The 24601-nt window shown below is 39.4% G+C and overlaps 2 protein-coding genes across 6 annotated transcripts in view; both read right to left on the bottom strand.

Moving 5' to 3' along the window:
- Nucleotides 1–6231, bottom strand: part of ARHGEF3 (Rho guanine nucleotide exchange factor 3) — a 140950-nt gene extending 134719 nt beyond the window's left edge. For 2 of the 3 annotated variants that reach the window (XM_072876245.1, XM_072876246.1), the window contains exon 1: nucleotides 6081–6231. In XM_072876245.1, coding sequence (XP_072732346.1) covers nucleotides 6081–6115 — 35 coding nt within the window. In that variant the 5' untranslated portion in view covers nucleotides 6116–6231. The remainder of the gene's footprint in view (nucleotides 1–6080) is intronic. The other variant, XM_072876247.1, reaches the window with a different exon arrangement.
- Nucleotides 6232–12430: 6199 nt separating this feature from the next.
- IL17RD (interleukin 17 receptor D) overlaps nucleotides 12431–24601 on the bottom strand; it is a 54087-nt gene continuing 41916 nt past the window's right edge. For all 3 annotated transcript variants that reach the window (XM_072875913.1, XM_072875912.1, XM_072875911.1), the window contains exons 10-13: nucleotides 24113–24223; nucleotides 22234–22418; nucleotides 18315–19251; nucleotides 12431–16034 (exon numbers count right to left, since the gene is read on the bottom strand). In XM_072875913.1, the coding sequence (XP_072732014.1) occupies nucleotides 15919–16034; nucleotides 18315–19251; nucleotides 22234–22418; nucleotides 24113–24223 (1349 nt within the window). In that variant the 3' untranslated portion in view covers nucleotides 12431–15918. The remainder of the gene's footprint in view (nucleotides 16035–18314; nucleotides 19252–22233; nucleotides 22419–24112; nucleotides 24224–24601) is intronic.

Below are 24601 nucleotides of genomic sequence, written 5' to 3'. Positions count from 1 at the left end.
AGGGATGGTACTTGATTGCCATATCAATTTTAAAAAAAGAGGAATTCAATGTTTTGGTACTCTGTGTCTTCATAATAACACAATACAACAACTAAAACTCTCTTACCTGATTAGGAAAAAATCTAACATTATGAAACACTAGCAAAGACTTGAACAGAACATTTTAAACAGAAGGTTTAAAATGCAGAAGGTGCACTCACAAAATTAAATACACTGTTTAAGCAGAATACAGAGAACACTAAGTACTATATTCTATTCAACATAAATAGATATCAAGGAATTTTTTGTCACCAATGTTATAGTTACATATGTCATTCCAAAACAAATTTGTTTCTCTCTGGACTAAATGATCCAGATGTTCCTATTTCAAGTATCTGGCTCCAGCACCAGGCAGTAAACAAAACAACCTATCCTTTCTATCAGTGTGCAAGAAGAATTCATCAGCACTGGCCACTTCTCTACCCTTTTCCCCCTCTCCAAGTTTTTATTTCTTTTCAACAAAGCAAGCAAACAAAACACAACAGTATAATAATCTAGCTTCTACTGCAGACTTAGTGCTAGCCTTTAGTCAGTTTGACAAGCAAAAAGGGGCAAAAAGTTATCTGGGTTTTTTTCATAAACTATGATTTCAAATGCAAATACAACTACTTTTAAGCTAAACACACTGTATTGTGTTTTGCAGTTGACACTATGCAGCAAAACAATGTTGAGAGGTTCTTTCCAAAGATTATGAGTATTTATGTTCCCCATTTAGTGACTCATGCAGCTAGCAATTTCTGAGATTAATTTAACTCTATCCTTCTCAAACGTCTGAATTTGAAAGCAAGCACTAAGTTGTTACTGAAAAGTTGTAACAATGACAAACACTAAGATTTTATCTATGATTTTTTTTAAATCTAGATTTTATCTAGGGGAAAACTATTTCCAGAAATAACTATGTGCTATTTCTGTAAAGAATAGTGGAAGGGCTATACAAAGCTAAACCAATTTAAGGGACAATTTATTAAACAAAAAAGAGGAGCCTTCTGAAACTAGCACTTAAATTAAGTCTTTTTCACAGTAATGGCAGACTCACAAAAAAAGAGATACAGCATGCATGCCCAGTGTGAAATTAATGCAACCACTGCCACATTTTTTCATAGACTTCTCTTCTTTTCAACCTGTTCCTGCCTCCCTCATGATAAAGGAGTTTATCCTCAACAAAAATAGATTAAGAATAAATGAAAACCAAAAGAAACACCACCACAGTTGAGACAAACACAACCCATTTTCCCCTTTATCAGAATCATCACTGTCAGGGAACAGTAGCAGGTTCAAAATTTTATCTGCCTGGAAGGGTGTCACATTTTCTCCTTAACATTAAGATTATGATCCTTTCAGCCTACTATCTTAACGATCATGATTATTTCATGCAGGATTGCTGCACAGTTTAATAAGTCATTGAAGTTTGTCAAGTTGGTTTTGCATTTATTTTTCTTGGTTATTCAATAGACTTGAATTGCAGACAAAAAGGTGTACTGTCCTAAAGTTACCTTCTTTTCAGTCTTTACAGCTTTTTACCTGCAATTGCTAAGCACAGTCACAGCCCAAACCGACACGGGAAAGTTTGCAAGATCACCCCGCCACACAGTAAACAACATGCTTGAGAGAATTTTTTCTAGGATATTAATTACTTATCTGTGGAGCATCAACAATGTTAATTTTGACAGCATCTATTTCTGTAGGCAAAGTATTTTAAGGCCCATACTCTCCTAAGAACCTCACTATCTGCAGAGGGACACCAGGTTTGGGATGCACTCAGCCTGTGTCAATACAAACGTGGTGGCTCTAGGCGCTGTACTGCAGTTCATACGTGCCTCTAACCTCTCCCAACCACCTGCTCTCTGGATGCATCAGTTAAGGCCATACACAAGCAGAAGCAGTCAGCCACCCCCAAAACACGCACTGTCCAAATAGCTGGTTGTTGTCTTCAAGACAAAGGTGATGGTCCAGACAGAACCTTCTGAGGGAACACTAGCCGGACACACTGTAATATTAAAAATAAAATCAGTAGGATTCTTGATACAGTACCGACAGTGTAATGGACATATTCTTCTCCTAGTTATAATCCCAAAAATTTATTTTGGAAAAATGCTGAAGTGTTTAAAATAAACTAATGGAAGTTGTACTTCTCTTTAACAACTAAAATGTTTGAGAGACGATACCAGCAGAGCAGCTGTTCTTGATCTACAGAAACCACGCAAGTCCAGAAAACTCCTGCCAACTTTCTAAGTTTATGCAAGCTTCAGCGGTATAAAAGCCAGTAAACCTTTTGGAATACAAGTTGTACCACACATTGATTACACCTGTAGAGTTATGAGGGGAGCTGCATGACTGTGAGGGTAATTAATCCTATATAGAAGGGGGGTGGGGGGGAATCAGTAACAGTAGGGCACCTTTCTACTCACATAATGTTACCATTTCTATTTGTATATATAATGATTTAACATGAAAAGCAAAAAAATTGCTCTTTTATTGTAAAGAACACAAAGCTTCTGCTTCTTGTCCAGTTTAAACAATTTTATGCGAGGGGATTGCTGGATTTCACCACTGGCCATGCCTTCAAGTACCACCCTCAGCAGTGGTCTGTGTAAGACACATAGTACTCTAAAGTAACTTATATACCTATGGCAGCATGCCTACTCAGATTTGAAATCCTTACGCTACCCATCAGCACGTGATTAGGAAAAAGTAAATAAATATGCGTGTACATATGCCCTTGTGTTTAGATATTAACAGCCTGATCCGTTAGCATGCTAACCCCTTCAGCTGGATTCCGTGCAGTGTTGAGCACCTCTCAGTTAATCATTGCTCACATTTCCATAATTGGCAGCATATCACTTCATCTTCAACCCCAGCTGACACTAGATGGGAAAACACTTTTTGTTTGTTCGTTTTTACATCCTCTATGTTACATTTGGGGATGGAGGGCACCACAGTTACATGCTATGTAACTATTTCAGAATAGTTACTTTGCAGCTATTATAGTCAAAAGCAAAGCACGAGGTGTTTGTTAATCACAGATTACTGGAGCATATTTACTAAGTCCTTTATCTTCCAATTATTTACCTACCACACTACAGTAGTTCTACATGCTCTTAGAGACTTGTGCAAGACCATAGCCATTTGTTTATTCCAGATTTCATATGACTCGGACAACTGAAAGCTGCAACACACCCTCACAAGTTGAGAGGCACAATCTGGTAAAAAGCCAAAGGGACTTTTCTACGACCTAGAAAATATTAGATATGTGGAGATAACATTTCTTTCAGCCAGTAAGTATAGATGCAAACATGAAAATTTCAAGACTTCTCTTTGTCCAGCAAGTTCAAGTATTTTCATCTGTTTCCACCCTACCATTCCATTCCACCACTACCATTCCAATGTAGTGCTGCTCTGCTCAGGTTTTTTCCAAGTCACAGATTAGAATTTATCTATAAAGTACTAGATTTACCTATTTATCTGTAAGTACTAAAATTTATCAATAAAACCTACATGACCTTGCAATGCTTATATCCTCAAGATGTAATAAACAAATAACATGAAGGGACTGACTAAATTAAACATTAAGAGACTAATTAAGTTAAACAAAATAAAACCATAATAGGATATATAGCACCTCAAGTCTTTTAGTCTTCCACTAAGCGTATCATTTGCCAGTTTCCCTACATGTTACACAAGAAGAAAATGGTAACTCTTAACAAATTACTTCTCAAAATGCACATCACAGTTAACTGACAGTAAGGTGTCTGCAATATAATACACACACACAAAGCACTCCAAAAGGATTCTAAAGGCATTTATTACAGCGTTTGTAGCAGCGCGCAGATGCTTTCACAAAAAAATACTCTGAAGAATTATGCTTCGTCAAGAGAGATTGTTCAAAAACCTAAAATACTGAAAACATACAAATAAAGCTCTAGCATAAACAGAATTTAAGAGGTCAGGTTAATTTTCTTTAGCACCTAACTCAAAAGATCTAACATGTGAAAAACTAGCTCCTGAGTCAATATTAAGACATTACATATAAACTCCTGAGCAGAATCAGGTATCACACACTTAAATTCATGAACAGCAAAGCAAAACAGAGTTTTTGTTTAAGGACACGTGTTCTCACTGGACACTTGCTGGAAGCAACTCCACATAATACACCTCCAAATCGCGCGCACATAAGACTCCCACAACTTGGAATCACGCCAGAACAACTGTCTACACAAAAGCAGCCCTGAGAAGAAATGCACTATTCAAAACAGAGCGGAGATCTGAGAAAATGTGCAGGGAATGATACTGAATGTTACAGTGTCTTCACGGGTCACGAGGCCTTGTCACATTGCTAACCGATACGCACGATTCTGTTGGGAAATTAAAAGGGATTTCTGTTCAAAACAATACAGTGTTTTCTTTACTAAAACTGGGTAATAAATATTTATTGAGAATAGGTAGCATCTCATATGTATAAAAATTTTAAATAGAAGGGCTAAATCCACTAAATGACAAGCCAAAGATATTCCTGTGCATTCCCTTACTTCATGCACACTGGGGCAGCTCTGTTTCACACACTCCCCTACCTACATTCTGCAAAACCTGTTATTCTGAAATAAATATTTTAACTCAATTTGTTTCCAAATCCCATGGCTTCCCCTATTCTGAATTAAACGTCTGCACAGATACAGCATCCATCTCATAACTTGTTGCACTTGGCAGATCTCTGTGCATGCTGCAGAATCGGGTATGTCACCAAATTAATTCTATAACAAGTGTTTGAGGCTGAAGGAATTTTCTCTGCCCTTTCACTATGAAAGTGTAGGACACAAGGTACTAAAGGATAACATTTAGCTATAAGTTATATTAACGTATGCAGGCACACACTGAAAAGATAAACATGAACATTTATACATTCACAAGATTTAAGAACTATATAGAAAAAATAGAGTTGTCAACTACCAAAGTTCAATTTCTTGCATTAATGTAAATGGCTCCTTAACAAATCACGAATTCTGGTCACCGCCAACCACATCACTAAGATAACCCTTAAAACCCTGGCAATGCCGCACAACCCTGAGCAACCTCACAGCGTTTTCACCTACATGGGCCTTCACCAGCATTAACCACTTAAATTCAGGCAATGATCCGTGCCATGCTCATTAATGTTGTCTCCCTTTTACAGCCTATTCAGAGTCTGCTGTGACCGACCCCACAAGTGTAAGTAATTACGCTCGGGGTTTGTTTTTTCCACCTTCCTTTTGCCTAGAAACCTCCTCCTCCTCCGCCCCCCAAGGTAGAGGCTGTGCTGAGCGGAGGGAAGGGCTGGAAACCAGCGACCGGCGAGCCGCTCTCTTACTCGCCAAGCCAAACAAGCAGCTGAGGGAATAACTGAGTTGTAATAACAATTACGGTTTTCAAAGGAGGCAACAAGCACCTGGGACTTCGGCCCTTCCTTCGCGGGGCTGTCCTTCAGAACTGACGCTCGTGTAAGATTTGTCCCTAAATAAGTGTAAAAAGTTCTTTCAAAAATAAATAACACAAAACGCCTGCTGAGCCCTGAGAGGAAGCGGGGCAAACGCGCCCGCCGCCTCCAACCGTCGCCGCGCCGGTGCCGCCGCCGCCCCCGCCCCCTCAGGGCCCCTCACAGGGCTGCCGGGCACGAGCGGGGCTCGGGGGTCCCTGGCGTTAGGCCGGCCTCCGGCGGTGAGGTACCCCCTGCCTCCCCCTCCGCGGGGCATCGCCAGAGCGAGGCGAGGAGGGCGGCGATAGCCTGAGGAGATGAAGGAGGAGCAGGAGCGTGCGTTCCCCGTCCCCCCACCAGGAGCCGGCGGGAGTCCTTCCCCGAGCCGCCGGGGCACCCCCGCTACCGCTCCGAGTGGCGTCCCGTAAGGGGCGGCGGGTGCCCCCCGAGGCACAACGCGACCTTTGTGGTCAGCCCCGCCACGGCCGCCCTTCTCCGTGCCCGCAAGCCTGGGCCGAGCCCCGCCGGCTCTGACAGGCAGCCGCCTCCCTGCCCAGCCCCAAGCAGAGCCCAGACGCAAGGGACAGCACCTTACCTTGCACCCTCCTGCTCCTCCTCGGCTCCCGGCATGCGGCTCGCAGAGCTGCCGCCCCGGCGAGGACCCGGCGGCAGCCGTCGGCGGGGGCGAGAAAGGGCGCCGGGGGCTGGGCAGGGGGAGCCGTTGGCGGCCGGCGGCGGGAGCGGAGAGGACGCGGGGGGGGGGGGCCCAGGGCCGGCCCGGCGGCTGTCAGGGGAGGCGGAGGGAGGAGGCGCGTGTGTGTGTGCGCCGCCCCCGGAGCCCGCCCCTCTCCGCCGGCCGAGGCCCGCTCCGCGCCCCGCTCTGCCGCCCGCCTCCACCCACCCCGCCCGGCTCCCCGCCCCTCCCGCGCGCTGTCCCCTTTCCCAGCGCGGGTCTGCTCCTCGCTGGCGCGTCCTTCCCTTCCGCCGCGGGTCCCCCGGCACTGCCCACCCCGGCGAGGGGCCGCCGCTCGGGCTCGGGGCAGCCGGCTCCGCAGCGGTGGCCCGACAAGGCCCCTGCCTCTTCCCCGGCCTCCCCCTGAGCCCTCCGCCGCCCGGCTGGGGAAGCGCGGCCCGCGAAACGCCGGCGGCGAGGAGGGGCAGCGGCACGCCGCCCGGTTCCCCGCGAACAGGCTTTGCACGGCTTGGGCCGCCCTGGAAGCTCAGTTCCCACCGCCGCGTTGGTGTTCGAAACAGTTAAGGAGGAAGAGCGGCCACAAAAAGCACCAATTCCACGCTGAGAATCTCAAACGAGATCAACAGAGAGCGACCAGCAGTAGGTCCCATTAGGTCAACAACCTGGGGAAAGCAGTGACAACTAATTTACAGAGGGTAACAGGCATATCTGCTTTGGAGGAAAGAAGTATGGAGATATACTAGGAAGCCCTATTGGTCAGAAAAAAAAATAGGGCCGTGAAGATGGAAGCAAGTGGATTATGAGCTCTTCAGATGAGGGACTATCTGGTATGCGTTTGTGCTGTGCCTGGTACAGATAATCTTACTTTCTGTGACCAAATTCTATAGGCACTAGTTCAGTATAATAATAAATACCAACAATTGCATCACTTACACAAATGCAAACTGAAATGAAATGTAGGGGGTAGGTCCTTTTCAGTAGTAGTACTGCCAGCATAAAACAGCCAATGGAAAAACCCTAATAAAAGATGAAAAGTAGCTCACCACGTTTTGTAGCCCAGGCACCAGAAATATTTTAAAATAGAATAATTAATCGTGTTTCTCATCTATGGTTAGGCTTCCCATTTCAAACCTAACATCTTGCAGTGAGATTTAATCTTTCAGTTGTTTCAAATTGCTGAGGCCAGAAATGCGGTGTGGACATAGACATATGGACATCGGACTTTGTTTCTTTTTAAGTAAATGTCTTAAATTCCATTTAATTTCTTCACTTTGGGATACTAAAGTAATCTCTGAACTCCACTTTACACAGTATGAAAACACTCTGGAATTAAAGTCAAATTTAATGAAACTGGTTCTTAAGGTGGAACAGTCTTTTTAAGGGAGGGACAATTCAACTGGAAGATAGCCATCAAGATGCCATAGTAGTTTTACAGCTACTTTTTTTCTGCTCCTAAAGCAGCAATTCACATAAATTAGACCAGTATATGGGGACCTGGCACTTTTCTAGCCCTATGGCAAATTAGCTACACAGGGATTTATGTTTTAATCAACACTACGTTATGGGCAAAACCTGTGCTCCCAGCAGCATCGATATAATTAGCAGAATGGAGTAATCTCTGAGGCTGCTCAGGTCTGATTATTTCCGAGGGGTTCCTGAAACATCGGGCCATCCTCACGGCTGCGGCCAAGAAAACTAGAAAGCAGACGTCCCACCCCCTGCTTTGGTAGTGCCACTGAAACGGTGCCTACTACGAAAGCAGAGCTGCAATAGGCAGCAAGTGCCTGTCCATTTTTTATTCAGGGCTTACCATGCCTGTAAAGGAAAAGTGGCAGTTTTAGATCCCTGCTTTAAAGCTTAATTTGGTATTCATTATCCGGAAATTGGAAGAGATGCTCTGTTTAGAGACCTTTAACTTTTAGTCTATTTCATGTGTCCTCAGAATTTCCACTTACTTATGTGCACAGGGAAATGAAGAATTAGTTGGCGTAAATTCTATCATTATATAACATACTGGAATCTGCTTGACCACACCAACTAAAAATGTCGTCCAGGGAGATTTAACACTTTTTAGTAATTACTAATTTGTAATTCCTGGTTTTTAAGATGATAAACTATATAACACAACTTGCAATTGTTGTTTGCTCAGCATTTTTAAATCTTAACAAGCATGAAATTTTCTTTAGTATGCAAAATATAGAATGCAAGTGTTAAATGTATTATTACTTCAGTCCACAACATTATCTTAAAATACAGTGATACTTGACAGTTATACTTAAAAATGTTTGGTTTTAACAAGCCTATTTAAGGGTAAGAGCAGGAATATTCAAATAAATATACCTGTATTTCTCAGGTCTAAAGGCAGTCTAAGCAAAGAGGGTAAAGTTTAGAAAGAAGAATCCTACCCTGCTTTCCTGATTCCCTGTAACTATTATTCTCACTCCACCCTCAGTAGCTGAGCATTGTCCAACTATTCTGCAAAGAGATGGTGGTTTCCTTCCTAACACCTAAATCACACCTTGGCATGTTTGCAAAAGCTACAGCAAAGAGTAGGCAGTTTCCTTTCTGTTGGTGACTAATGACTTTCATGGGTACATCCCCTATATTAGACGTTGCTAAAGACAAGTCAGTCTAATTCTATTCTCACTTTTAATTATTTTGAAATAAGTATGATATAACTGACAGCAATGAAATCACTCCTGATTTTCATCAAAATTATGAAGGAGTCATTCTTGCAAACCAGGTTCACATCAAGCAATGCACTTCCAGAGGAAAAGTAGTACCAAGGAGTGCTACGGGGCTGAAACAGGCCCCTGCAGAGTCCGTCAAAAGGCTGCCCTAAGGTAACTCACACTTCAGAAGTCTCTTCAGAGGTGGGATGTTGTAGCGGAAATAAAACACACTGCTTAACGTCTGCCCCAAACCTACCTCTCCCTTCTCTTGCGGTTCTTGCTGTGCCGCCCTCTGCCTCCCACCGTGCTCCATCAGTAGACGCCTTGTTGCAGTGGTGCCACAGAACTTTGGGGCACGAAACAGCGCCCTGTTGGTTGTTCTATCATGCAGGTTATTGCAAAACAGCAAAAGCTGCAATAATAATCTCTCTAACCAAATACACTGACTGGCTACAGACTGTTGAAAGAAGCACCACTATGGCTCAAGACCAAGACGGGAATCCCTGCATTCGGTCTGCAGCTGACAGCAGCCTCATCTCTGTTCTGAGGTGGATCTATTTCCTATCTAGTTCCTATCCATTTCTCATGAAAAATGAGGATAATAACACTTGCTTATGGCCTTTAAATCCCCAGTTGTGCACTTGTGAGGAAAAAAATCTGACGTGACACACCAAACAACTTATCTGATGTATCTCCCACTCACATTGTTAATATCTGATTTCATAACCAGACCCACTGGAATTGGTTGAATCATCTGAGAAATAAAGGATTACTAAAAAGGGTGTGGCCACAGCATTCATAAAAGGCTTAGAAAATGTTACTGAGAAAGACTTTTCTATTGTGATTATCATGCCGCAACTTACTTTCACCAGGCAGTAGCCAGCTGTAGTGAAAATATTCTTGGCACTCATTTCCTCCATGTAAAATCCTTCTGGGAACTTTTTTCTTTGAAACACAGTTTAGTTTGGTAACTGTAAAAAATAAATAAAACAAGTCCGTTCCCTAAGTGTTTAATTTTCCCTTTTGCTATGCTAGGCATCCAATCTTTTGACAAGTTTAATCCTCTGTAATTGGGTTAGAAATACAATTTTCTCAGCCTTGGAAGAGGTGACTTCTATTTTTAGTCTTGATCTGTATATTTTTAGTTTTGATCTGTATCTTTGGTGTATTGTCAAAGGTAATAAAGAACGCTTAGTCTGCAGTTGTTGGCAATACTCAATATTCCAATAAAGGGCAGAGTGTAGCCTCCAAAGGTCGCTTTAGTCTGATACGGGAAAAACAATCAGTCTCCCAGGCCCTTTGTATAATCTCAGGTTCCATGTCTATTAGTAAGAAATGTTATATTCCCCAGGAAATTTTATTGTGATTATCAATAGCCAAATATTTTTGATTGAGGAAAATCTCATCATAAACGTGGTTGGCTATTACAGAAATTCAGAGCAAGTTCTGTGAACAATTTGATTTGCAGTCAAAGGGTTAAGACAAAATTTGCACAGGGAGCATACATGTGTTATAGCGTTTACAATTCCGTGAAACCACAGATGCATACTTCCCCTGTGGAGAAAAAATACCAATTCGATAGACTATTAGGAAATACATTTACCTGACTCATGCAATCAACAAGACTGCCTCTCTCCAAGCAGATCTTTTTGCACACCAGTAGCAACTAAATAGCTAAAATTCCAACGAACTCAGCAGCCCAACAGGACAGCATTCCGCACACTCACTCACGCTAGTTCAGTCTTCCAGCTATTGTCAAGGCCTGTGAACCTGCCAGCACAGTCTGGAAAAAAGGTAGTTTGATTTTTGCAGTAAATCAGCCTTGAATGTTACAGCTCCCTATCCATTAAAAATGAAGCCTTTTTATTAATGGAGGAAGAAAAGTCTCCAGATGTTAATTTCTTCTGGCACTGATGTTTACTATTATAACTATTATGTCTATTAATAGCTTATTATTAACTATTATATCTAACTATATATAACAAAACTTGTTCCCCCCCCCCCCCAGCATCTTTCATATTTTCACATTAATGTTTTCAAACTCCCAGCCTTCCCAAGTATCTGCATCAGAGTAAAATATCAAAATCACTAGGAACGGAGCTTTTAGCATTGAGGTAGGTATGGGCAAGCACTTCAATTTTGGGGCATCTAGGTGACATCTGACACCGAGGAAAGAACATTTCCTTTTCCTCTGCTTTTTGTGAACAGGACAATATGACCAATCTCTACTTTTTCCATGGACTGCTATAATATGAAATCATTGTCAACAGTGCAGCTGCCCATAAAAATAAATACCATTGGTAAATCAGACTTTATTAAATCAGTTCTAAGAGAATAAAGAATGAAATTGTATCCTGTTATAAAAGATATAAATTAGCCATTGTTCTGGTTTTTATGAGCCTGAGAAACAGCAACAGATGATAGCAAGTAAAATAAAATTATTTATAGCAGGTAGAGGGAAAGATTCCTTCAGCTGATCTATAGCACAGCCTTTAACTTCTGACCTTCTAGAAATAATTCGGGTCTGACCAGTTATAGTTTGAATGCACATATTGTGTGCAGTGCACATTTTTCACTATAACTCAGAAAGTGTTTGTTGGTGTGTGGATTTTTTTTTGGGGGGGGATTTCAGTATCAAGTCACCACAATATTTAAATGCAAGATAAAAAAAAAGAAAAATGAGAGCTTACTTCCTTGAGTTTTTTGAGACGTATTATGCATATGCACATCCTCATATCGAAGCATATCTTTCCACATCTTCAAGGTGTAAGAATTTTGGCCAACAGCTCCCAAACATCAGGAAAGCATCCCGAGGGTTCTCATGTTTTAAACTGAAGGTATAAAAACTAGAGCAACACCTTCTTTCCATTTTCTTTCAATCAAAGTCCCTCGTGTACAGTGCTCCAAGGCAGAGGATACAGAGATTACAACTGCAGAATATACATATGGATAACACGTCTCAAAGAAGTCCAGTTCAGATACAGAGAAGTAACTTATCAAATTCCCTTTTGAATTACTAATGCAACTATTCATGTGCTTCGTGACCCTTCAGAATGTCTCTGATCTACCTGGTGACAGAAGCAGAATTAGGAATTGTGGGATAAAGGCCCAAAGAAGACAACAGGTAAAACACTATAAACAGCATCCTGTAAATTCAACATAGCTAATGTGTATGCAGACTATCTGATATTAGGTAAGCAGTTCAAGTCTTCAATAATAACAAGTTTTACAGAGTCATTACAGATTTTTCTATAGCATTCTAAGTTTGATTGTGCCAGACCAAAAGTCCATTAGAAAAACCTTCATTTACCTGAGCAACATAAGGAATAGGAGTGGTTTCAAGGCTTATCCCTGAAATTACAGTTTGCAGGGTTCATTGACTGGAATAGTGCTTTGAAATCCACTTGGATGAAAACAAAAAGCATATAAATCTTTGGTAATTATCATGTCTTTGACAAAATTAATCCAGTCCAGGTTATTATAGTTTTGTAGTTGGTGTGGATAGATTTCACTTGACATGCAGAACCATGTACTGCTAGGAGACCTTCAAGGAGGATATAGGAAAAATAATTACATAAAATCATATTAAGGCAGTTTTATTAAAAAAAAAAATCAGACCCTGTCTGCCCAATACAGAAGTTTTAGAAAATTAAAGTTTCTTACAGTTGCTTGACTATATTAAACACCCATCAAAATATCTGTTTCCCTTCCAGGTGTAGAGTATGACCAGCAGCTAGAGAGTCTGGTTATTTGTGTGGTGTGCATAACTGCATTAAAAGTGGTTTGGGTAACACAATTGCACTCTTAAGCCAAGTCTTCTTATACTACTAAGAAAAGCCCAATGAAAGAAACTGAACAGAAATGTTTTATTTTGATATTTAACTTCTAAATTATAGTATCATAAAAATTTTATTTCTGCAAATGTCAGCTGCATTCTATTTTCAACAGTTGATGTGTTTATGTACAGGTACAAATTATGGCAACAACTATACTTATCATTCAAAATGTTGAACGCACTGCCGTATCTTGAACCTTCAGCTTTCCAATGTTTTCTCCACCCTCCCAGAAAATAAATTTTAAAACATCCAAACAATGTCCACACGCCTCAGTCTAGTAGAAATTGAAGGGATCCTTTCACCATTAACATTCTGTTTAGAGTTTACTAATGCTTGAAAATAGTAGTAAGCTAACCTCTAATATGTGTGTTAACATATTTGTTTTAAAAATATTTTTTTACAAGGATTTTTGCTGTTATTCTCGTTGGAGGGGAAATACAGAATTCTTGCAAATTCAGTACTATGTCCTTCCAGCATCTCAATATACACAATATTTTTCTATTTTTTAAAGCACTGTGGCTTTGTAAAAAAAACTACGCTAAATCAGATTAAGTATTACTTTTCTCAATTTTGTATATTTTAAGTGTGGGCTGTCCTACTCTAAATTTTCAATTAATTGTATTCTCTTTCTTTTGAGGACATACAATATGCTGTTTCCACCTTATGCTAAGAAGGAATGAAGGAATTCTTCTTTCCTCCTCCCCCCGCCCCCCGCCCAACAGATTTGACTGGCATCTGCATAGACTTTTTATAATTTAAAAAATAAGATTTGCAGGATTGTACAGCAAATTTTGAAGAAATAAAAATAAAGACATTAATTACAAGTGATTCTCCGTGCAACTGCCATCGTCCGTTTTCAAAACTGAGCTTTCTCAGAGCTCAAAATGAAAACCTAATTCCATTAAGTGATGCCAATTCTGCTACTGAATTTAACGGAACCAGGAAATCTTCCCAATCTTTAGTCTAGCATAAAATAACAGTACATGAGCTGGGACTTTCCACGGAGGAAACCAGCATTACCTTTTACCAGCTAATTGCTAAGAAATTGCCTCCTCCTCATGTTTTGCAGCTTTGGCATTTCTATGCACAGCAGCTCTTCAGCACCAAATTGGGTAACGTTTCTGCCTGTGTCTTATCAATCCAAACTCTTCCTCTAGTAAAACGGCAAGAATTGCACTGAATCAAGATCCTTCATAGCTGGATTTAGTGGAGGAGCGTTTACCTCTAGATTATTCTGCCTAGTTTGACCCAGGTATTTTTCAACTTCAAAGAACAGGAAAACATAAAGAATTTTGCTTTCAGTACAGCCCAAGGCACAGCATTTAAAAAAAAAAAAAATCATCGAAGGTGCAGATTATTTACTATGTACGTAAAACTACCTAAACTTACTTAGGTATTGCGAGTTTGAGGTTTTCCAGTTAGGGTTCTTTCAAATCCAGAAAACAGGAAGAATAAGGAACATTACATGAACAGCCAAGGCCCTCCAATCTGAGACATGCATCTAGTTGATCACAGAATTCCGTATTACAATTGCAAAGCATGCCGGAGTTCTGCCGTCGATGGTTATGTTCAAATACTTGTCACAGCACTTTCTTACTCCACCTGTGACAACAATTTCAAGAGTCTTTTGTTTGGAAATTCAAATTATTAAATATAAACTGATGAAACACACCCCCCCAAACCAGGAGCTTTAAAGCTACTCAGTTAGCCAAAATCATCACTGGTTTAATAGTTCTATCTCATGCTATGTAAACGGATAATACAATGTAACAGTTAGCAACGTCTAATTCTCATCTATCAAAAACTGAGAGTATTTGAGGTGTTTGAGTTCTCCCTTGATGTATTCCTAAAGTATCCTCCTGTTAGTGGAATGTGAAGACAGGTTAAATGAGACAGAATCTGACTCCATGAGCAAAATTAGCAAAGGCACATTGACAAGGTGTCCTTGACTATTTGCTGTTATAACGCTTATTATACTAGTGCCTGGAATTGCAGTTACATAGATGAGTTTTACTTATGAAAAGTTGCTCTTTGGAAACAGCAGGGATATTTTGGATGATGGTACACCTAACCTGGTCACTGCAGAGGAAAGGACATGCATGCTCTCTGTCTTTAGATACACATGTGCAGTTGTAGTTTTAGCATTTTTTGTTAATATAACACTAGTAATATTATACTATCTTAATCACTAAGTAACGATAAATAGAGTGAACTGCAAAACAACTCATAGGTTTCTGTTTACCGGTTGGCTCAAAACAACGCAAAGTATTCATGCCTGCTAACCGCTTGTCTTTGTTTTACCCCAGGTGGTTTTGTAGCAGCATGTCCTTGAAGGATAATATGAAATCCCCCACAAAGCATACTCATCTCATGGCTGAACAAATCCAGAATGATGTCTTAAATACAGAATTTGGTCTTCCTTCCCCCATCTCTTTAAAGGATTCTTTATGTTAGCCCGTCCAGGAAGAAAACGGGAAACTTGGTTTCCATGGTATCACTCAGCATATGCAGGATCTATATTTTTGTCTCCTATAAAAATCATACTTCAGACTCAGTATGGTACTACTTGTGAGTCATCATAGCCAGACTGTGGAGAAGAGATAGGAGGATCATACAGAAGAGGGAAACATGCGCTTATCTGAAATTAAATACTGAGACACATTAGCATTTGGGAAAGAGAGGAGACTGTGAGGAAAGGAGCGCAAAAATTTCTAAAAGAAAATTATTTCTTCTGATGGAGAATTTCTTGATCTCACCTTTGGCATTTTATCTTGCTTCTGGAAAAAAATCCTGCTCTCATTCACTACAACGCTCCTGCCATCAGGTAAGTCAGCACTTAAAACTAGAGGCTGGACTACAAAATTTACTAAGACTCAACGTTCCAAGCTATTTTATGTCCAGTTGCAAGATTATTTCTAGCAAAAAATGGTCGATTTTGATTATGGCATCTGTAAACAGTGTAATATCATAACATTTAAATTAGTAATAGGAATAATTTTGAAATGCATTCTCATCTATTTTTCCCTGCTGCATTTTTCAAATAATGAAATACTTTATGTAAAGACCAACAGATTCAAGTTTACTGGCCATAAAAAAATCCCTTAGGAATAGCAGATCTTCTTCAGGGAGTATTTGTGCCTTCAAGTAGGTTTAGTGCTGAGACAGTGTGGTAGTTAAAGCACAAACAGAGGCTGCTGATAAAGTGGCAATGCATAACAATGGTGTAATGTATTACAAAGGAGCAATTGCCTGCAGTTCGTCAGTATGGATATGGCAATGAAGTTCTGCTTTACATATTCCAGGCACTAAGAATTTTGTAGCAGTGATTACAGGAGGTTCTTCTTCCCCTATAAAAGGAAAAAAAGTGAGGTTCATTAACTGAAACATTGATTTTGTATTTGGTCAACATTTTAGAAACAATGCAAAGAAAACGTATGAAAACTCTCTGGATCATAATGCCATACATTCATGAGGCTGAACTACCATGCTCAGTAAGTCCTTATCTAAAGAATTAACACAAATTTCCTCCCCCGGCAGGGCTTCTTAGACAAGGCCTTATTAGAGAAGGGACCTAGTAAAGGTTTGGTTGTTGGTACTTCCTCAAAATTAAATGGGTTTGAACTTCAGTTGATGAAGCCAAATATTATGATCTCTTTGGGAATCTTTTCTTTGCAGATCAGTAGTCTGCACATGAACTGCACTGAAAGATAAAAAGTATTAGAAATTATGTGACTTACAATTTTAATTCAGAAGATGAAATCAAACTGTCCTTTAAAGAAGAAAGGAAAGATCTACCTTGAGATGCTAAATGACAGAGCTATTCAATTCTGTTCTGACCAAGTAATGGATAAAAAATAGGCAGCCAGAACAGACATGGCACTGTGACTTCAGAGTAATAATTTGGACATGTCCAACTCTTAGAACAAGAATAAAAGCTAAAAAAGTCTATCTACTCCTCTCATTATTAGGCATATAAATATTAGGGCTATAAATACTTTGTATGTCTGGGACAGTGAAAAGATGAATGGGCTGCACTCTTATAGGCAGATGATGCTCAGTTCTAGATACCGTCTCCTTTGCACCCTGTACCTAATTAGGACCGTGGTCTGGGCAAGGGGAGGTCTGAGAGTCGGTCAGGGTGGTGCTTTTGGACAGGGACAGTGAATGGGAAAATGGCAGAAGCTATTGTGGTTTCTTAAGACGTTGGAATATCAGTGTTAAGATCCAAGCTACTGCTATAACGTTTAACCTCCATAGCTGAAAGATGCTAACAAGGAGGTATGTGACTTGAGAATTAATTACTGGAAAGACTGCCTCTGTCTTCCAATGACTCCTTGGCAGCTGGGACACCCAGCTGCCAGCTCGGTGATTGAATCGGGAGGGGAATACTGGTAAAGCATTCTTACAGAGAGGCCATAAATTTTAAACTAGCATCCTACTTTCATCCAACACTAGAACCTTTACAGATATCATCTGTAATTTTTCCCACAAATGTGAGAAAAGGCTATGTTAGAAGATGGCAGGAAATGAAAGAATATAATATTAATTTTGAAACAATAACAGAGTATTTGTAGCTTATGTGATTAAATCAGTAAATCTATATTTTTTCCACCTGAAAAGTTTTCAGGTTTTAGTTATTTTGTCCTATAGACTATCTAGCCTATAGATATAGATGCTGTATCTGTAAACGAACATCTATATTCTCTCCCCCCAGGATAATTCTGGCATCAAACATCAGTTATGAGTTATCTGAATAATTAAAAAAAAAAATATCCATTTAGCCAAGACAAAAGTCTAACAAATTAGCTCACTGTCAACACTCATTCAAGAAAGCAGAACAGCATACCACTATCAAAATGCAATATTCGCCTGTTGTAGCTGCTTAAGGAAAATCCCAGCAAGCAGCAGTTTTATCCTACAAATACAAATGCTGGAACCTTGCACGCTGATGTAGTTGTGATGCCAGTTCAATGTACTGTAACTAGTAAGGTCAGAGCAGCTTTTTATATAGCCTGAGGCAATATTTACACCTTCTAACTGCAGGCATCTAAGCTGGGCATCTGTTTTGGAGAGCGTCTTCCAAGCATTTGAATTCCTCCACTGAAACCCGTTTGTTCATTCCCCCCAGCCCCACATCCAATGAGAAGCCTAATGTCATTCTGAAACTTGAGTTAACCACAGTACAGACGATATCCGCAAAGGTTCTAGTATGTGCTGGAGCAGCCCAGGATGTCAGTTTTAGATTTACGGCCGTTCTGTAAGAATGCTTCGCCGTATCACCCTCTTGATTAAACCACACAGCTGTCAGCTGAGTATCCCAGCAGCCAAGGACTCCCTGGAAGAGAGAAGCCTTCTCTCCAATAATAGGTCAATTAATGAGAAGTGACTTATTAATAGAATTTTAGTGAAATCTTACTTAGCTAAGAATCCCCCCGCACAGTAAGTTAAGGAAAAGATTAATTTTTCTAAACTTACTGAAACCTCTCTTTTTTGCCATCTTTATACAATGCTTACCTTTCTCTGCAGCCTTCTATATGGCTCTTCACATATTATCTGAAGTATTTTGAGATGGTAGAAATACGCTCACAGTAACAGAATATAATTTTTGAAACACTGCTGTATCTTACCTAAACCTGATGATGAAGAAACACTTCCTGTAATGGAAGATGTCTCAATTTGGTCTGTCAATAGTCCTTCCATTAAAGGTAAAGATAATTCAGATGAAGGAACAGACGAATCATAGATTCCAGAATCTCGAGGCATATCTTTAAGATTTGAAGCTTTAACATGTAACAACGGCTGAAGAACAGAGCTGCCACCGCCTTGAATGTCCTGAGTTTCTATATCTTCTCCAAGGTTTAAGTGCTGAATTATACAGTGAGAGTCTGAATTCCCCACTGAAATAATATTTACATCTGTTTTCAGGTAAAAATCGCCATCCATCACCTGTTTATTCACTAAGTCATTTAAAACCAAGCCCGAATCAAATTTTTCCATGACAGGCTCCGAGTAATGTAAAGAAGGTGGAGGGAAGGGAATAAATTGTTTCTCAAACCAGTCTGGTTCCTGATCAATGAACTGATGCATATTGCAAATGGCAACATAAAGGGACCTCCCAGATTTGCTCCTGAAATAATTCCTTTTACTAACGTTAACAGGAAACACCTCTGAATCCTGTACACTAAGATCTCTGGAGTGTAAATGTGAATACAGCTGAGGGAGATTGTCCATGAGTTTGTATTTTGTACTGAGATCCAGAATACCAGGGATGTCTCCTTCACAGGAGTAATCAAAGTAGACTGCAATGAACTTGCAGAGGTCATTTGAATTCTGCTTTGCTTGACGAAGCTTCTCTGCAACAGTCAACACAGCAAACAGAAAGAGTTCTCCTTTTCCTGCATCTTTGGGTACCCCTCTGTGTTTCCAGTTCTTTTTTTCAACGAAGTATTTCATTCCCTTGGAACACACAATAATGATAAACTGGGACTCGTTTATTTTTTTAATAAGCCACTCTTTCTGACCTTCTTTACAAATTTTTAGGTCTTCCCACAAATCTAGAGCCACCTGGAAAAGAAAAGAACATTCTGGTTGATATTCATTATTAGATTATTAGATATATTTGCTAACAAAATTTAAATGAGTTATACTAAATGAGTCAGCTTGTATTTATCCAACAATTGAGAATTAATGATGAGTTTAACTACAGCTTGTCCCCAATGCAAATACAAGCCGTTTTAAAAGAGAAATAAGTAATAATTAACATAGCATTGATAGTGGACAAACTGGAATAGGTGATACTAACGACGTCAGTAGTTATTCACCAAAATAAGCAAGGCCTCACTTTCTTTCTAAACTTTGCTTGCGGGCTGAATATTTCGTTGGGCTAAGGAAGTGGGTGAATTGCTAAGGTAAAAAAGAAAGCCTTCCAAACTTTTTTTTTTTTAAATAAGAATGCTAGTTACTATATGAACCCATTTTTGCTGCTTATTTATTGCTTAAAGAAAAACATACCTAATTATACCTGTGTTACATATAAATTTATGGAATCAACAAGTAACAGTGCAAAGCCAAGCAGTTGAATGTAAACTGGATAGTTCCTTAAAAAATAAAACCACTATGGATTTGGTACATAGCAGTATTTCTCGGGGAATAAAAAGAACATAGAAAATGTGGCTGGACCAAGTAAATTACTATTTACTTATCTGATCAAATTAAATATCATCAATCTACAATAAACAATGTGCCTGCCTCAAACAATTTAACTGTTGTATATTTGGGTCCTTAATATGCTGAATGTAATGGAAATCCATATTCATTTATCATATTTTGCATATTAATGAAGTCTGATGCCAAGAATTTTCATATCTAGATACAAACATAATTAGTGCCTATAACATCGAGTCACAGAATCACAGAATCGTAGAGGTTGGAAAAGACCTTTAAGATCATCGAGTCCAACCACAAACCTAACACTGCCAAGCCCACCACTACACCCTGTCCATAAGCACCTCATCCAAACGGCTTTTAAATCCCTCCAGGGATGGGGACTCCAGCACTTCCCTGGGCAGCCTGTTCCAGTGCTTGATAACCCTTTCAGTGAAGTAAAATTTCCTCATATCCAGTCTAAACCTCCCCTGGCCCAACTGGAGGCCATTGCCTCTCATCCTGTCACTTGTTACCTGGGAGTCCTTTCAGTTAAGATGCAAAATAGCAGCAGCTTATCTCTGATAAGAAAGGTCTGAAAATTTTACGATAAGAGTTGTTTTATTTTGTACTTTGTCAAATTTTCTGAACTTTGTACATGGTCTGAAATGCCCGTGTACACCAGATGAAGGACACAATGCTTTATCTCATGAAAGAAAGAATGAGCAGTAGAATAATAGAAAAAAACAGATGCAAAAAACTTTCATACTAGACATACATCAAAACCATTTATAAAGTCTTCTCTCAAGCATTTTTCCAGAGAACAAGGTATTTTTGCTCTGCTATGTCACCCATAACAGAGTGGAAAACTTTGCCATGTCAGACGACAGAGAGTAGGCGGATGCCTAGAACACGAGGACTCATGAAAATTGTTGCCGCACAGTCAGCCACAGGGAGAAAGGGATCGTTCCTGCCGTGGCCAGGCAGTTGGACCAGGTCATCACTGTGGGGCCCTTCCAACCGAGCTATTCTATTCTATGCAGAGGGAGGAGAAGTCATTTTACAGCTGCTTGGGAGGTACTCTGATGAAGGTACAATGCAGGTCGTTTTTCTTTTGTGTCTGTTTTTGTTTCTGTTCTTCAAAATACTGTCTGATCTCCTATCTGTGAGAAAAGGTTTTTAGTATGGTCAAGTTATTATTTTAAATGGTTGTTAAATGCCACTGGTTTTGTCCTTTATGAGAAAACATTCAAATTCCATAAGAAAAATACTTGTGGAACTGTTCTGTTATGTGTTGAGCACCACTTTTTATATTAAACTCCACAGCTTTAATAATACACATATTATTTCTGTATGTAGATGCTATCAATATTTTGTTATATAAATCTTAAATGATGCCTGATACCGTATGTTCCACGGTACGTAGTTATAGCAGTAACAGCTCACCTTAACGCTATTCCAGAGAGGTATGGTGTAGCAGGGCTAAAGTACATCTCTAAAAAGGGGATCCAAATAAGTTACTTTCAAAACACCGTACCTGAACTATTTCAAACAAATGAATAAATTGTGAACATCCCCAACATGGGAGGCCTCGATTGTGTCACTGTGTTTGGCCGCTTGAGGTCAGACTTGCTGTATAGTTGGAAAAGAGTTTCCGCTCACACATTGAAAATCACGGTGGAGGATTAAATGCAGCAACAATCGACTAACAGTTGTCTCGCCTTTTTACAGTTGAGAAGGGCAAGACTGGCCACATATTGATTATATTTTAGAAGGCAGTCTGGCATTCTAAGCCTCATTGTTCAAAGTAACAATTTGAATGTCTTTCTCATAGCTTTAAATCAAAACCAAGAAAAAGACATGCTGATTTTACAGCACTAATGGAACAGAAGGGAAGTACAAAAAATAAAAACCAATAAAAATTAATACATAATGTCAAAAATTAATCCTAATTACACAGATTTTGTTCTATGAATAGGAGTTTTGATAGATTCAACTACTTTAAAATTACAATGTAAAACATATTTTAGGAATACTGAAGTATATCAGGTAGACACTAATACCTCTTTGTGGCTGCCGGCCATAAAGATGCAAGACCTACTAAACAGAAAAAAGCAGTTAATACAAAACAAGCTAAGCACAGCTGAATGGAAGTCCTGGAATCAATGCAGTACACATTTTCCACTATTCTGGGGGTTTTTTTGTTTTTAAACATGGGCTATGATCTGTTCCTTTCCTTAAGTAAAGAAAATTTATATAGACAATATTTAGAAAACTAACGAAAGTTATCACTGTGGAAAGGAGCGACTGAAATATCCAATTTTCAAGCACATATTATTATGAGTTTTGGGGGTGCGGTTTCAATTAAGGAAACTCTGTTTACAGAAGAAATGTTGAATTTACCTCACAGCCACAAAAGTCCTGAAGAAAATAAGCAAAGCATTGGATGACATTAATGTGCTTCTGGCAATCTTTACTGGAATAGCAGATGAACACTTTTGGCCGGGGACGAAGTCTTTCCACATGGAGACCTGCAGCATATGCTGAAGATTCTGAGCTCTCCTCATCTAGATGGGAATATATATTTTCTAAATTGGAAGAGAGAAAGAGTTCACACTATAAAGCTTGGTTTTGTTTTGTTTTTTCTAAAACTTTTGTAGGCTTATTACCAATGCACACAGTAATGACTTTTTTCAAAAGATTTTTTTTTTTCCTTTCCAGCCTGAAAAAGAAAAGTTGCAAATGCTCTATTTATCCAGCTCATGACTTGCTACGTATGTGGAACACACTTTGAAAATGAAATGTGCAGTTATTACTGTACAACTCAGTAAACTCAAGAAAGGTTTATTTTATAAATAGAATGAGGTTGTTTCACCTCTATCCAGCTTCAACAGTCTTTACCTCTCTGTTGAAGAGAGGTAAATTTTAATATTTAAAATTTAGTAATTTTAAATATTACAAACCTTAAAGATGTATCATCATAAAGAGTTTCCCGTATAACAAAGTATGTTGTTTTTAAAAAAACCATGACACAAGCCAGGTAAGAATATGAAACTCCAGGAACACAGATCCCTTCAGTATCTCTCTGGTATATATACACACACATGTTTGGACATTAATTTGACATTAATTTCAATTAAGATATGATTAATTTAAAACAAAATAGCTATTAGTGTTTCTTTCCTTGTATAGATGCTTTTATGCTGGAACATAAAACTCTGGTCTTAGGCCAGACTAATTCAATCTAGTTCTACAGTTGATTAAGCTAATTTGGAATAAAGCATGAGTATTTCAAAATACAAATATCCACCTAGGGACTTAATTTAGAACAATTCATCAGGAATAACTATTCTGGAACAACTCTCTCTGTAGACAAATCCTTAGTGATTTGTCTGGGTTTTTTGCTGGAACTGTGCTAGCTGTGAGCAAAGGGATAGCCACAGAAGACCAGACGGTAAAAGGATTTAACCCAGATGGCATATAGCAATTGCAGTATACCTCAATGCCAAAATTCAGATGGATAACACAGATACGTGAGGTTGGGGGAAGCAATCTCTTTTTCCATATTCATGAAACCGCATGGTTCCCTAGATTCTACAAAAAATGCCAATTGATTTTTAACATCCTAATGTAACAAGTGTGGCTTGCCAGCTCCTGGACACAGAGGAGAGAGAAGTCAGCAAGGAGGGATGGAATCTAATTTAGAGAAACATCTGCAAGTAAGTCTTAGAAAGAGTAAATTTAGGAAGACAGCTTAGGATGAAGTATAAAGGCAACTTCCAAGAAAGTGAGCAAATCTGGAATAACAGATACAGGTAGTATTCCAGACAGTGCTGAGAATTGTATTGGTATCACATGGCTTTACTTCCCTTCTGATTTAAAATAAATATGAATTAGACATTTCTGAATGAAATAAGGGAATGTTTAAAATATATCAATTTACAGATGTTTGTATTCTACATAGTCATGCAGTACTTTCACAAATAAAAAGAAACCCCAAACCAAAAGTATTTCCCAACAGGTCTTTTGTTCTCTCCTTTCTACAGCGAAGTCTTGATTTGTGATACAATACTTTCTATGGCAACAAATTACCATCAAGCACTGATTAAGAATTTGGTACAAGTTTCAACACACAAAAAAGCCATGGGGAGGAAGGAGAGGTAGAGAAGAAAAGAAAGCTCTTCAGATAAAGGTACTTCTGGAATAAACCTACCAGTTAAGACTTTTTTGGTTGCAAAAGTGCATCTTTACATGGAACTCTGTATTGAATAAACCCTCTTACCTTGCTGTTTCTTGCGGCACATCACTGTGAAAAGCGTTGCAAACGCTGAAATGACAACTAAAGGGACTGTAATGGCAATAGCTCTTATCGGTCCAGCCCACGGAGAATGCACTTTGAAAAATAAAGCAGAATTAGCCATATGCAAATAAGCTATATTATAATGATCTAATCAAATCTTCACACTGGGAATGTAAAACTGCTGCAGTACACTATTATGAGGTAATTCTCAAATATACAGTAGAATCAAACATCATGTTCCGCTCCACTTTAAATAAGTTTTATGCTGATTGCCCCATCACCGCAGCATTAGAGTGACTACCGTAAGTAACAAGTGCTGCGTGCCACCTCAGACCTCCCCCCGTGAGAAGAACTTCACATGAAGTGTAGTTTTGATAAGATATGCAATAGTCATTTGGACCTGCCAGATTTTTGTTCCAGGGTACTGAACTAGCCACTTAGAAAGAACTGTCTTCCCACACAGATTACCTG

Source organism: Ciconia boyciana, chromosome 11 (genome assembly GCF_034638445.1).
Source record: "Ciconia boyciana chromosome 11, ASM3463844v1, whole genome shotgun sequence".
Lineage (NCBI taxonomy): Eukaryota > Metazoa > Chordata > Aves > Ciconiiformes > Ciconiidae > Ciconia > Ciconia boyciana.
The sequence above is the reverse complement of the archived record's forward strand: the minus strand, read 5'-3'. Positions and strand labels throughout refer to the sequence as shown.